The sequence below is a fragment of the Falco peregrinus genome, chromosome 12 (assembly GCF_023634155.1).
Source record: "Falco peregrinus isolate bFalPer1 chromosome 12, bFalPer1.pri, whole genome shotgun sequence".
In the NCBI taxonomy this organism is placed as follows: domain Eukaryota; kingdom Metazoa; phylum Chordata; class Aves; order Falconiformes; family Falconidae; genus Falco; species Falco peregrinus.
The window spans coordinates 18734579-18748270 of record NC_073732.1 but is presented as its reverse complement, the minus strand read 5'-3'; the positions used below and the strand labels follow the sequence as shown (position 1 = coordinate 18748270).

General features: G+C 65.5%; 1 protein-coding gene across 1 annotated transcript; it reads left to right on the top strand.

Moving 5' to 3' along the window:
* Positions 1-1952: 1952 nt before the first annotated feature.
* Positions 1953-12546, top strand: SLC12A9 (solute carrier family 12 member 9). Its single transcript, XM_055817465.1, has 13 exons — positions 1953-2199; positions 4401-4535; positions 4694-4831; positions 5041-5340; positions 5565-5672; positions 5754-5865; positions 5945-6102; positions 6367-6449; positions 6803-6927; positions 8282-8474; positions 8646-8820; positions 9669-9815; positions 10263-12546. The coding sequence occupies exons 1-13, from the start codon at positions 2013-2015 to the stop codon at positions 11105-11107; spliced, it is 2706 nt and encodes a 901-aa protein (XP_055673440.1). The 5' UTR covers positions 1953-2012; the 3' UTR covers positions 11108-12546.
* Positions 12547-13692: the final 1146 nt, after the last annotated feature.

Here is a 13692-nt window from a genome sequence, read left to right as displayed (position 1 = left end):
CAACTGTCCCCGGGGACCCCCCAGCACCCCGTGTCCACTCTAAAGCCGTTCCTGGCCTGGGGTGCAGGAGAGGGGTGCGCCCCGGGGGGGGATGCCAGGGGGCGGCAGGTGGGGCCAGGGCAACGGCTGCTTTTCTTGCTTGGCAGTGGCAGGTAGCGAGCGGGCAGCGTGCCCGGGCTGGGGGGCACAATTTGGCCCCACGGATGGGGGTGCTCCGCTTGCCCACCCGGCTGGAGACGGTCCCCTCCGTGCTTGCCGCTCAGCTTGCGGTTGGCCCCACACTTTCGGGGTGCCCGCGCCACCCCCCTGCCCCCACTGCATCCTGGGGTGCCCGTGGGGGGGCCTCAGCTCCTGCGGTGGGGCAGGGTGCGGCTGCAACCCCATCACCTCTTTGGGGTGCGGCGGGTGTCTGTGCCCCCACCTCTGTCCCTGTTAGGGGCAGGGGTGGGTGCTCGTGTCCGGGCCTCTGTCCTTGTTAGGGGCAGGGGGTGCCCGTGTCCCCACATCCACTGGGGGGCAGGGGCTGCCCACGCCCACCTTTCTGTCCCCCGTGCAGTGCAGATGCCCGTGTCCCCATCCCCATTTAGGGGCCGGGGGGTGCCCGTGCCGCCACCCCCGTCCCTATTAGGGGCAGGGACGCCTCCGTGCCCTCAGCCCCGGCCGTGCCGCGCTCCCCCCCGGGCCCCCCCGGCCCCGATGGTGCCAGCGGGGCGCGGACAATGCCGCTTCAGTGGCACATCAAAGGCGCGGCGCTGCCCGCGGCTGGCACGGCGACAGGCCCGCCGCAGATGAAAGCCCCGGCCCCGCCGGGCTCCCACCTCGGCCGCGGGGACACCGCGGGGCACGCTGCGCCTCCGCCCCACGGGGGACGGCGGGGCCGGGGGCCACGGGGCACAAACGCACAGCGCCACCGCACCCCGCGGAGCCGTCCCGCGTCGGTGTCCCCGCACGGATCCCCCCGCTGGTGGCACGGCCTCGCGCCGCGGGCGTCACGCGCTCGGCTGACGGCAGCTGGCGCCCACGCGGGTACGCGAGGCCGGCGTGGGGTTCGCCCCCGGCCCCCCCGTGCCCCCCCCCCCCGTGCCCTGCCCCCCCGCTCCCCGTGTCCCGGTGCCGGTGCCAACCCCATTAACCTAATTGGCGAGGCGCTCGGCCGCCCCGGGCAGCAGCGGCAGTGGGACCCCGGGGCCCGGGCAGATCCCAGTCCCGGCGGGGAGCGAGGCAGGGAGGGAGGGGGGCGAGGGACGGCGCCCCCGGGGGCCCCGCTTGTCCGGTAATTGGCGCGGGCAGCCGAGCCCGGCCGGCACCGGCGGGGGGGCGCGGGGAGCGGGCACCGAGGGAGGCGGGGCAGCACCGGAGCCCCTGCGGTGTCCGGGGGCAGCTTGGGGGTGCGGGGGGTCGGTACCGGGGTGCTGGCCGCTGGGGGCTCGGGGGCAGGGGGCGTGTGGTGATGCCGGGGTCCGTTCTGGGGGGCCGGGAGGAGTGGGGGGAGTTCGGAGGTGGGGGGGGAGGAAGTGCCGGGTCCCAGGATTGGGGAGACCCCGGGAGGGGGGACGGGGATTGGGGGGATTCGGGTTGTGGGGTGACGCTGGGGCTGGGGGTCACTGGGGGGGTGTTGGGTGGGACAGCTCTGGGGCTGGGGGTGCGGCGGGGGGGGAACGCTGTGGGGGTACATTTGGGGCCGGGGGCTGTGATAAGGGTGGGGTACGGCCGGGGGGGCTGTGGGCGGGGGCAGCACAGGGGCGGGGCTATCCGGCAGCCGGGGCGGGGCCTACCCAGGGAGTGGGGCGGGGGCGATCGGGCGGGGCGGGGCCGGAGGCGGGGTCTATAGGGTGGGATGTGGGCGGGGCCAATCTCGAGGGGTGGGCCCGCGGGCGGGGCCCGGCGGGTCGGGGCCGGGTCGGCGGGCGGGGCCGGCGGGGGCCAAGGCCGGGGCCGGGGCCGGGGCCGGGACTGGGACCGGGACCGGGACCGGAACCGGCGCCGGGCGCGTTTCGGGGCCGGGCCGGGCCATGGCGAGCTCGGAGCGGAGCGCGCTGCTCACGTACCGCCTGTGCGGCGGCTCGGGCGAGGAGGAGCGGGGCCGGGAGCGCGGCCGGGCCGCCGCCGCCGCCGCCCCCCGCAAGCTGCCCACCTTCTTGGGCGTTGTGGTGCCCACGCTGCTTTCCATGTTCAGCGTCGTCCTCTTCCTGCGCCTCGGTAAGTGCCGCCGCCCCCCGGGGACGCCCCCGCCCCCCCTCCCCCTCCGGCTGCATCCCGAGTCCCCCGGGACCACCAGCCCTGCCTGGTACCCCCCAGTCCGGTCCCCGTGGCATCCCGAGGCCTCCTGCGTCTGGACCCCCTGTGGTCACCCCGAGCCCCCCAGTCTGGAGCCCTGGTGTCCTCCCTTTGCCCTCCCGGTGCTTTCCCCCCAGCCTTCCAGTCTGACGTCCCAGTATTCCCCCTGAGCTCCCCCAGTCTGGATCCCACTGTCCTCCCAGTGCCCTCTCCTGACACACACACCCCCCCTCCCAGTCTGGGGTCCCAGTGTTCTCTCAGTTCTCCCCCAGTGCTCTGTTCTCTCCAGACCCCTCTAGTCTGGGGCCTGGGGCTCAGGGGCTCCTGCTCTGTCCGCAGGATGGGAACCCAGTTAGGGACCTCGGTGTCCCCGCTAAGGGACCTCAGTCCAAAGCCCTAGTGTCCCTGGGGCAGGACTCCTGTGCCTTCCTTAAAACAGAATTCCAGTGCCCTTGTATCCCCCCATCCACTGGTGCAGAGGACCCACTGGTCCCCAGGCATCCCCCAGTGCTGGGCTCTGGCACCTCAGTACAGCGCCCCAGTTTTCTCCCAGACCCCGTATGGTGTCCTAGGGGCAGGGCCCTGGTGTTCCCACATCAGGTACCCAGCTTGCCCCCCCCTGCCCCCCCCCCGTGCTGTTCAAACAGCACAGGCTGGATCCCAGTCTGCTCCCAGTCTGTTACTGGGAAGCCTGGGAGAACTAGGGGGAGCAGGCTGGCCACGGACTGGGGGAGACGCTCGCCCTTTGCAGGGGCCCTGGCAGGGGAAAGATGCTCCAGCCTGGCCCAGGGCAGGCAGAGAGGCCCAGGACAAAGCGTCTGCCCTGGTCCGGGAACAGGGAATGTTTTTCCTCTTTCACTTTCTGTCCAGCTCACGGAAAGGCCAGGGCAGGAGTTGGCTGCATGCCCAGGGGGGGCCAGTAGGCCCTGGGGGGGGGCCTTGGGCCCCTTCCCCTGCCTGGGGAACCTGCCAGGCTGTGGGCATAGCTCTCCCCTGCTATCACTCACCACCTTCCCACTCTCCCACGGCGGGCACCGGGGGCCCCCCCCGCCTGCCCCAGCCCCCAGCCCGGGGTGCGTAACCCCAGGGAGCCTGAGGCTGGAAGGGAAGTGCAGGGCGGAGGGGGAGGGGAGCTGCCGGGAAGAGGAACTGTCCCACTGTGGCGGGGCCTTGGCTCCCCCCCCGGCAGCCCCCTGCTTCCCCCATGCCTCAAACACCCCTCAGATCTCCAGGCTGAGCAGCTCTTCCTACTTAGCCCGACACTGCTTTCAGGGCATCCCTTTATTTCCCCTACCCTCACATTTGCCACTTGGGCACCCTCCAGCCCTCTGGGGATCAGAGGGGGTGCCCCCAAACCCAGCCTGTCTCCCTTGGAGCTGCTTGTGGTGGCCGTGCCCTGGCACCCCCCTCGCCTCCCTGCGGGCATGGCTGTGGCCTGGCTTGCGGCTGAGATAGGGCATCTCCCGGCAGCCGCTGCAGCCCCTTCCTGCCCTCAGCGCCACCAGGCTCCCCTCCCCGTCACCCTGGGCAGGCCCGTGGGGCGCCCTGGGTGCCCTGTCCCCAGGCGGGGGGAAGCACACCAGGCAGCAGGGGCCCACCTGGCAGGGACGCCCCAGGGCTGCTCTTGCTTCCCGCTTTGCAGTGAGCCAGCAGAGCGGCAACGGAACCCCGCGGGGAGCACATCAGTTCCTGGTGCCCGAGCTGGCGTGCAAGGCAGCCCCTGCCCGCTGAGGGTGGGTCCTGGCACCCCTCCGCAGTGCCCCGGGGCTGGGCGAGCAGCAGCAGAGCCCCTGCCCTGTTTGTTTGCTTTTTGGGTGCGCCTGGGCCTGATCCTGGCACGGCAGGAGGGTGGGGATGCCCTGAGGTGGGGGGGGGCACCGGCTGGGCTGGCCCCAGGCACTGCTGTGGGTGGGAGGTGGCAGCACCCCAGGGTTGGGATATCCCCTCACCCTGGAAGGGAAGGGGGGTGGCATGTCTGGAGGAAGCTGTAGGCACGGGGATGGGAGCAGCCAGCATGCTTCAGTGGGACGAGCTGTGCGTGGTGGCTGTGCCCGGGGACCCTGTCTTGGGAGTGTTCCCTGCCCAGCTAACAAGCATGCTGACCTCTGCCCTGTCCTTGGCAGGGTTCGTGGTGGGCCATGCTGGGTTGTACCAAGCCCTGGCCATGTTCGCAGTGGCATACTTCATCATCGGCATGACGGTGCTCTCCGTGTGTGCCATCGCCACCAACGGGGCACTGGATGCCGGAGGAGCCTACTGTATCCTTTGCCGTGGGTGCTGCTGGGGCAGAGCACGTGGGACAAAATCTGGGGACCACCCAGTGGCCTCGGGGTGCCATGCTGAGGCTGGGACCCTCTTGGCCTGAGAGGGAGGGGTGGGGACACCCGATGGTGGTGTCTTCTTTGACTTGAGCAAGATATGATCAGCCGTGCCCTGGGCCCGGAGTTCGGGGGCAGCATCGGGATCATGTTTTTCCTGGCCAACGTGTGTGGCAGTGCCCTCTACGTGCTGGGGCTGGTGGAGGCGGTGGTGGACAGCTTTGGGATCCCACCTGGTGAGTACCCCCATGTGATGGGTGGCAGAGTGTCCCTTACCCAAGCAGTCCCAGCATCTTGCCAGGCATGCCAAGCACCATGTATGGCTCTCCCAGTCCTCTGGCCCGTGAGTTGGTGCCTCTCATGCCTGGCACAATGCCGGTGGCTCTCAGATCCCAGGGATGCCCCTGCCTCTGAGCCCCACTGATGCTGGCTTATCTCTGCCCAGGGCAAAAAGTGGGCACAGGCGTCCACGTCCTGCCCCAGAGCTACTGGTATGAGCTGCTCTACGGTACCGTGCTGCTGGCCCTCTGCCTCGTCGTGTGCCTTGTGGGTGCCTCCATCTACGCCAAAGCCACCTTCCTTATCTTCCTCATCGTCGCAGGTGTCCTAGGCACCATCCTCATCAGCTTCTTTGCTACACAGCCCCTTGGGGTGCCCATCCATCTGCCCCACTTCAATGTCTCCGAGACTGAGAATGGCTCCTTCACCGGCTTCTCCCTTGCCACCCTGCGAGAAAACCTGGGGGGTGAGGAGAGGCTCCCTCCACCCCTGCCTGCGGTACCCATTGTGGCACTGGCAGCTCCACACCAGCAGGGGCTTGCTGGAGCCTGGGGGCAGTTGGTGGGCACAAAGCAGGTGCTGTGGGGGTGGTTTCTCCCATGGTTTGTGTATCAGGACATTGCGAGGGTATATGGTGGGGCTCTGCTGCCCTGGACAGACCATTGCAGCCTGTGCCTGTGTCTCTTGCAGGTGGGTACGGGGTGGACTACACCACCGGGCAGGTGATGAGCTTCAGCTCCGTCTTTGCGGTGATGTTCAATGGCTGCACCGGCATCATGGCAGGCTCCAACATGTCAGGTATGGGCAGGGGGCGCTGGGCTGGAGGAGAGCAGAGGTGTGCTGTGTATGGGCACTAATGCTGCCCGCTCCTGCCCACAGGAGACCTGAAGCGCCCAAGCTACTCCATCCCGCGGGGCACTATCTCTGCTGTGCTCTTTACCTACCTCGTCTACAACCTGCTGGCTTTCCTCATGTGTGCCACCTGCAACAGGTACGGCCATCTGTCCCTTCACCAGGGCCATCGGTGCCAGGGCCGAGGCAGGTGCCAGTGTATCTGTGTCCCTCTCCAGGATCCTCCTGCAGAAAGACTACGGCTTCTTGCGTGACATCAGTATCTTCCCACCCTTGGTCACCGTGGGCATCTATGCTGCCACCCTCTCTGCGGCCATGAGCAACCTCATCGGGGCATCCCGCATCCTCTATGCCCTGGCCCGGGATGATCTCTTTGGTGAGTGCCTGGAGCACACTGGTACCCGCCAGAGCCCACCTGGCAGATTGTCCCTGCTAGGGACCAGCCCTGGCACCGGGGAGCCCCCTTCCTGGTGTGGGGTTCATGCTTTGTGGATTGGCATGTGCCCATTTGGGTCACCTGTGTGCCCCGGTGTTTGCCCCTGCCCCAGCACCCATGGTGGGAACAGGACTCTTGGCTGGTGGCCGAGCCTGTTGGTGCCTGCTGGGGTGCCCCAGCCCAGCCTCTCCACTCTGCCCACAGGCCGGGCGCTGGCGCTGGCTAAGAAGACATCTTCCAGTGGGAACCCAGTGATGGCGGTGATCCTCTCCTGGCTGGTGGTTCAGGTGAGTTTGCCAGCAATGCTCCTTTCCTGGCCTCACCAGGTGAAGGTGGGTTGGCACCTGGGCTGGGCATTGTGGAGCCTGACATGGCCCCCTAACCCTGGGATCCCCCCCACTACCCCAGCTCCCCTGCCCCAGGTATCCTGCTGTGACTGTGTCCTTCCTTCCCTGAGCCCATAAATGAAGGATGAATCGTAGCAAAGGGTGGGGATTCCTGCCTGTGTGGCAGTGCCCGTACCCTTTCCCTGCACACCGCTGTTGCATGCCCCAAGCTTAGCAGGGATGGCTCAGGAATGTGCCGGGGTTGCCCTCCTGGGGGGTGCATTCACACTGTGCCCCTCCTGTGCTCTCTGCAGCTGGTGCTCTTCTCTGGGAAGCTCAACACCATTGCAGGGGTTGTGACCACCTTCTTCCTCCTGGTTTATGCCACTGTCAACCTGGCCTGCCTGGCACTGGAGTGGGCATCAGCCCCCAACTTCAGGTACCTGCTAGCACAGGAGAGGGAGGCTGCACCAAGATGCTGGGCAGGCACCCGTCTGTCCATCCGTCTGCCTCTGGTTCCCCTGCTATCCATGTGCCCACTGCCCCTCTGCGGGGCAGAGATGCTGACCACCCCTCTCCTGGGCATTTGAGGGGCCAGAGACACCCCCACCCCTGGGGAGGGAGGAGAGGACAGGTGCCAGTGTGACGCTGTCTTGGCACAGTCCTCATGCCCTGGCACCACTTTGCTGAGCAGGTACAGATAAATCCAGCACCACCGGGTACCACCCGCCCCCTCCCCTTAGGCTTTCCGGAGATAATTTATAGCCTGTGCCCGCCCGGCATCCCCCAGGCAGCTTGCCAAGAGGTGATGGAGCCCACTTTCCATTAGCACTAATTAAACTAACAGAGAAGGGGGAGGAAGGGAAGGGGGATCCTGGGTGAGGGGAGGAGAAGAGGTCTTCCAGGAAGGGAGGAATGTGTGTGGCAGGCAGCCCCAGCCTGGGCGTGGGGCGTGGGGTACCCTGGTACAGAGCTGCCCAAATCTGTGGCAGGGGGGCATTGCAGGGTGGCTGGGGAGAGCCTGATCTCCCTCTTGGGTGATGCCTGCTGCCCTCGGCGCAGGATGCTGCGACTCCAAAGCAGGGAGAGTCCCCCAGGTGCAACAGAAGTGATGCCTGAGCAGGGCTGGGTGGCACTGCCCAGGAGCCCCCCAGAGTGCCCCATTTCCAAGGGAGATCTGGTGTCTGTGCCAGGCTGGAGCTTGCCCCCCCCCCCCCAGCCCCAGCTGCTCCCTTGGCTGGGCACAGATGGGGCAGGGTCGGTGCCTGGGGGTGAAGATGCTGGGGTGGGTGGTGACAGTCCTCTCTTGCCCACCCCACATCTGGTGGTGCCCCCCTCCTCCCCACACTGAAGTCTCCATCAAGCGCAGCGGAAAAGGATTTTAATTACCTTTCAGGAAAAACAACAATTAGAGAAAATAACAACTTCTCGCCTCCCTGCCTCTGCCTCCCTGTGCCAGGCTGAGCGGGCACTGCGGCTGCCGGCACTGCCACGATTTGCCTGACGGTACCTGGCCCCTGGGTGTGCCAGGGCAGTGCCAGCCCCATAACTCTCGTCACCCCTGTTTGCCAGGGGCTGGCAGCAAAGGGGTGCCCGGTGACCTGGGAGGTGCCATCTCCCCCTGTGCCTTCTTCCACAGGCATCTGGGGAGCCTGATATGCCCTGAGCTGGCACAGCAGGAGTTCACTGGTGGTGGCTGGTGTGACACCTTGCCACAGCCACCCTTGCCATGCCCACCCTGCAGCCGCCATGGGAACAACACAGTAGCGGGTGTCCCCTTGTCCCTGCTCCAGGCCCACCTTCCGGTACTTCACCTGGCACACGTGCCTGCTGGGCATTGCGGGCTGCTGCGTCATGATGTTCCTCATCAGCCCCGTGTCAGCCTCAGCGAGCCTGGGCTTCCTCCTCGTCCTCCTCCTTGCTCTCCACTACCTCTCACCCAGCAGCACCTGGGGCTACATCAGCCAGGCTCTCATCTTCCACCAGGTGAGCCCTGTCCCCCTCGGCTGTACCCTCATGGGGTGAAGAGCAGGTGTCCCCAGGCTGGTGTCCGCATGGCAGCTCTGGGCAGTGTGTCCTTGAGGCTGGCATCTCCATGGGGTGGGTTGTTGAAAGGAGGAGGGTTCCTCACCTGCTGCTCTCCCTTCCTCCCTCCAGGTGCGGAAGTACCTGCTGATGCTGGATGTGCGGAAGGACCATGTCAAGTTCTGGCGCCCACAGATGCTGCTGATGGTGCAGAACCCACGGGGCAGTGCCCGCCTCATCGACTTTGTCAATGACCTCAAGAAGAGCGGTCTCTATGTCCTGGGCCATGTCGAGCTGCAGGACTTGGGTGAGGGTCTGCATTGTCCCCAGCGCTGATGGCTTCTGCTCTTGCTGTGGTGCCGGGTGGGCTCCTGGGGTCCTTGGGGTGACACGGCTGCCCAGCTGCTGGCTGGGCAGGGTGGGCATAGCAAGGGAATGTCAGCATTTTGGGCACATGCATGGCACCTTGGGCTTGGTTTGGTATGAGGGATGTAGATGGCTTGTTTCTGTCCCATGCCTCCTGTGCGCACGTGCGTGCACATGTGTGCTGCAAGCTTGCACATGTGTGTGCTCAAGTATTCACCCCTACATGTGCACATAGGGCTCCTGCATGTGTTGGTGCTGGTGTGTGCATGTGGCACATGCCACCTAGGCTCCTCTGGGCCCCTGTGCAGCATGGTCCCATTGCACAGGTCAGTGCCTGTGCACACCCAGAACACACGTGACTTGGCACAGCCTTGCCCGTGTGTGTGCCAGTCCATTCTCACCTCATGCTTGCTTCTGTGTGTCTATGAGCTTCAGTGGTGTTTGCACCCTGGTGCATGTTGGTTTGCACATGTGCTCCCTGGCACATGCCGTGACTGTCCCCATCACTGCCCCACGCCCCCTTCCCCCGCCCCCCCGTTGCCATGGTGACTAATGGCCTGAAATTGGGGAGTGGGGATGGGGCTGCTTGGGGGTTTTTTCCTGTATATTTATGTGTAATTTCATATCTCTGGCTGGAAGCACCTGCTTCCACTCTCCCTGTCTCATGGCTGCTGGGGTGGGCATAGGAGTTGGCATTGGTTTTGCAGGGGGAGGTGCTGCAGGGATACCAGGGTGTTCCCCTGGCATGGGATGCCTGATCCCTTGGTGTTGTTCTTGCTCCTCACCTAGACATGCTGCCCTCAGACCCGCTCCAGCCCCAGCAGGACTCGTGGCTGAGCTTGGTGGACAAGCTGAACGTCAAGGCCTTTGTCAGCCTCACCCTTGCGCCCTCGGTGCGACATGGTGTCCGGCAGCTCCTCTTCACCTCTGGCCTTGGTGAGTGGTGCTGGGGCTGGTATGGGTGGGGGTCCACTATGCTGCCCCTGCGGGGTGAGAAGTGCCAAGGGGTTTGGAGGCACCTGGATGGGCAATGCCAAAGCTGAGTTGGGGCTTGGAGGCATCAGTGGTGAACAATGCTGAAGCCAAGACAGAGTCCCTGTTGGCCATGTTTGAAGGGCTTGAAGACACCTGGACGGGCAATGCCAAAGGGCTTGAAAGCACCCAGCATGGGCAGTGCCAAAGCCAAGTCAGAATATGGAAAGGTGTTGGGTGGGCAATGCCAAAGCCAGGTTGAGTCTTGGAGGCATCTGGATGCATGATATTGAGATCAGCAGGGTGAGCAATGCCAGAGCCAAGCTGTGGCTTGTTGGCACCTGCAGTGCCAGGGGGGCTGCTGGAGCCCTCCACCTCTGCTCAGCCAGGCCGGCGCTGTCTCTCCGGCAGGTGGGATGCGTCCCAACACACTAGTGCTGGGCTTCTACGATGACGCAGAACCGCAGGATGGTCTAGCCCAGCACCCTGCCTTCACCAGCGCCCGCGAGGAGGTCCCCCTGGGCTTCCCCCCTCTGCGGGCGCCCACCGCCCCCAAGCTGCTGTCAGCCCGGGAGTACGTGGGCATCGTGGCTGATGCCCTGAAGATGCTTCGCAATGTCCTGCTGGCCCGGCAGCTGGAGAGCCTGGACAAGGCCTGGGAGTTGCGGCGGGCTGCCAGCCCCCCACCCACCATCCACGTCTGGCCCGTCAACCTGCTGCGGCCTGACAGCGCCCGCTATGCTGACACCTGCAGCCTTTTCCTGCTGCAGATGGCCTGCGTCCTCAACATGGCGCGGGCCTGGCGCCGGGCCCGCCTGCGCCTCTTCCTCTGCGTGGAGGCAGGCGCCATGCCCCATGCCCAGGAGGAGAAGCTGCGCCAGCTCCTCAAGGACTTGCGCATCCAGGCCCAGATCCAGCTGGTGCCCTGGGACACCATCACCCGCCTACACTGGCAAACCTGCCGGGGACCCCCTGGGGGGCCTGCCGGAGAGGTGGAGGAGGAGGAGGAGGAGGAAGGGTCCGTGAACTTCCCGGTCAATGCTGCCCAAGTGTCGGATGAGTACGTCTGCGCCGCCAACAAACTCGTCCTGGAGCAGAGCCCTGCGCCAGCCGTGCGCTTCCTCTATTTGCCGCGGCCGCCGGCCGACACCAGCCTCTACCCGCTGTACCTGCACCAGCTGGAGCTGCTCACCCGTGGGCTGGGCCCCACCGTGCTGGTGCACGGGGTGAGTGCCGTCACCAGCACCCAGCTGTAGGTCACCCCCGAGTTCCCCCTCGGCTCCCTGCACTCTCTTTCGCCCAGTGCCTTTAGCAGCCCGAGCCTGGGGCTGCCCCCAGCCCTGGCGTCCTCACCCTGGTGGGCAGGGAGGGGTCTGTGCCCCCAGGCTGGGAGGTTGGGGGGTGTGTGTGTGTGTGTGTGTGTTGGGGGGATGGATTGGTTTTTGGGGGAGTGTCTCCTGCAGAGGATTAAAGCTGGCCCTGGCAGGATCCGGGCACAGCCCTGGCACCGGCTGCGCAGCGCGGTGCATTCACGGTGCCTTTTCTTTGGGGTGGGTGGGGAGGGGGGGATATTGGGGTCCCAGGGAATGCCAAGCACGGGGTGGCCCAGTTGGCTGCTGGGAGCCCCTTGGTTGCACCCTGCACCCCCTCCCTCCCCCTGCTTCCCCCTCCCACAGCCCCCAGCCTCTCCTCCGCCAGCTCCTCCGGGCACCCAGCCAGCAGCGGGGATTGATTAAAGGCAGCCTCGACCTTGGTGCCCCGGCTCCCCGCCATCCTCCCTGCCTTTCATTAGGAAAAATTAAATGGGAAGGAGTGGGGGAGGGGAGCCCGGATGCCTGGGTTCCCTGCGTGAGGCTGGGGGTGGTGGCAGGGGGGAGCAGTCAGGTGCTGGCCATGATGGCTGTGGGTATGGCACTCTGGATCTTACTCAGCAGCCCCAGTACTGCTTTAATCTGTAGCTTCCCCCCACCCCCACCATGGGGTCTGAGCTTCTGGTCCTGGCAGGGAGGGATGGAAATGATCCGGGGTCTGGGGGGGCTCACCCAAACACCTGGGTCCTCTGGCCTTGCTCTGGGACCTGTTTCATGGGGCGTTGCCATCTCCCTGCACCCATCGTGACCTGCACGGAGGAGCTGGCTTTTGCCCCTTGCCCTTCCCTTATTGATTATAGAGGAGGGCAGGAAATTGCCTGGGCGCTGGGTGATAAATCCATCGGGTACCTGGCAGATGGGCAGCATGCCCAGACCCTGCCTGATGGATTGCTTCCTATTAGCCCCGGCACGGTGGAGGGGGCTGCTCCGGGCCAGGCTGGACGCCAGTGGCAGGGACAAGCATGGCACTGCTGCCTGTGCCCCTTCTCCACAAGCCTGGCACTGCCCGTTGCTACTCTGCTCAGCCGGAGGGCTGGAAAAACCCAGGAGGCTGGGTGCTGCTGGGGAGAAAAAAGGGCGGGGGGGCATTGCTCCCCACACTTTGCAGTGGGTTGTGCCCAAATCCTCACCTTGGTGCGTGGGCAGGGGGCTGGGCTGGCTTTGCTCCCTGCTGCCAGAGGTGGGTGCCCTGGGGTGGGCACTGCGCGACCCGCAGGCTTTATTTACAAACAGGCGGGAGCTGGCACAGGGCAGCCGGGCACCAGTGGGACCCAGCGGCCTATAATGTTAATTATCACCACGTAATTAAAAGCCCATAAAAAGCCTCACACTTCATTAAATTAAAGCTTCCCCGCACTGTGCCGACGGGCTCCAGCAGAGTTAACCTTGGCTGTGCCAGGCACCAGCTCCACCGCAGCTGGGGACGCGTGGCTGGGGTTGTACGGGACCTGAGGCCAGGAGTATGCAGCCCTGACATCGTAGGGGGGATACGGCATTGCCCATGCATGGGCACCCCCCACCCATTTATCACCTCTGGGCCACATGTGCCTGGGCACACAGGGGGAGCACACATGGGGATGCTGTCCCAGTCAGAGGTGCCCTCATGGCATCGCATGGACGTGTGTGCCCATGCTAGTCCTGCAGACATGCCGTCACACATGCTAGGACGTGGGCGGGGGGCTGACACAGTGCACACCCAGATGTGCAGATGTGGATATGCATATGTGCATGCATGGCTGCTGCAAAGGCAGCATCGGATGCCGACGCACCAGCTGTGGCGCACAACGCCCACGTGGCACACACCTACACGAACAGCATTTCTTCCTCTCTCCTAATATACAGACATGCAGACAAACAGACACACACGCTGCATCTTCTCCAGGCTCCCACCCATCGCTGCTGGTGCCTGGGAAGGCGACAGGCTGCCAGGAAAGCACTCACCTGTGCCTGCCCTCTCTGTGCCTCAGTTTCCCCATGGGCTATGCTGTGCTGGGGAGAGAGGGATGCATGAGGGACCCCCGAACCCTCCTGGTGGCTGGGGGCCCTGAGTCAGGGGTGCTGTGCTGCGGTCTGGGGGGATACCAAGTGGGAGGGGTACTAGAAATGTGTGCGTGTGTGTGAGCACGCTTGCACAGAATGGGGGTGCTGTGCTGGGTGTGTGTGTATGCGCACAAGGGGTGTCTATATGTGCGCGTGCGTTGGGGTCTATCTATACCCACCCCTAGGTGCGATGCACTGAAGTGCACACAGGGCTCAGTGGGTGGGGGGAGCGCACACACCTATGAACACGGGGTATGCAAACTGGCACACGCCTGTGCCCAGCACCCCTGGGCGCTGCTGCTGAGTGGGGCCATGGGCTGGGGCTGGCCGGGGGGCAGCAGGGGCCAGGGGCTGGCCGAGGGGCTGCATGGGGCAGGCGCCAGTGGGTGCCTGTGGCCTGGCCCTGCGGGGGTGGGCAGCCAACGGGGCCT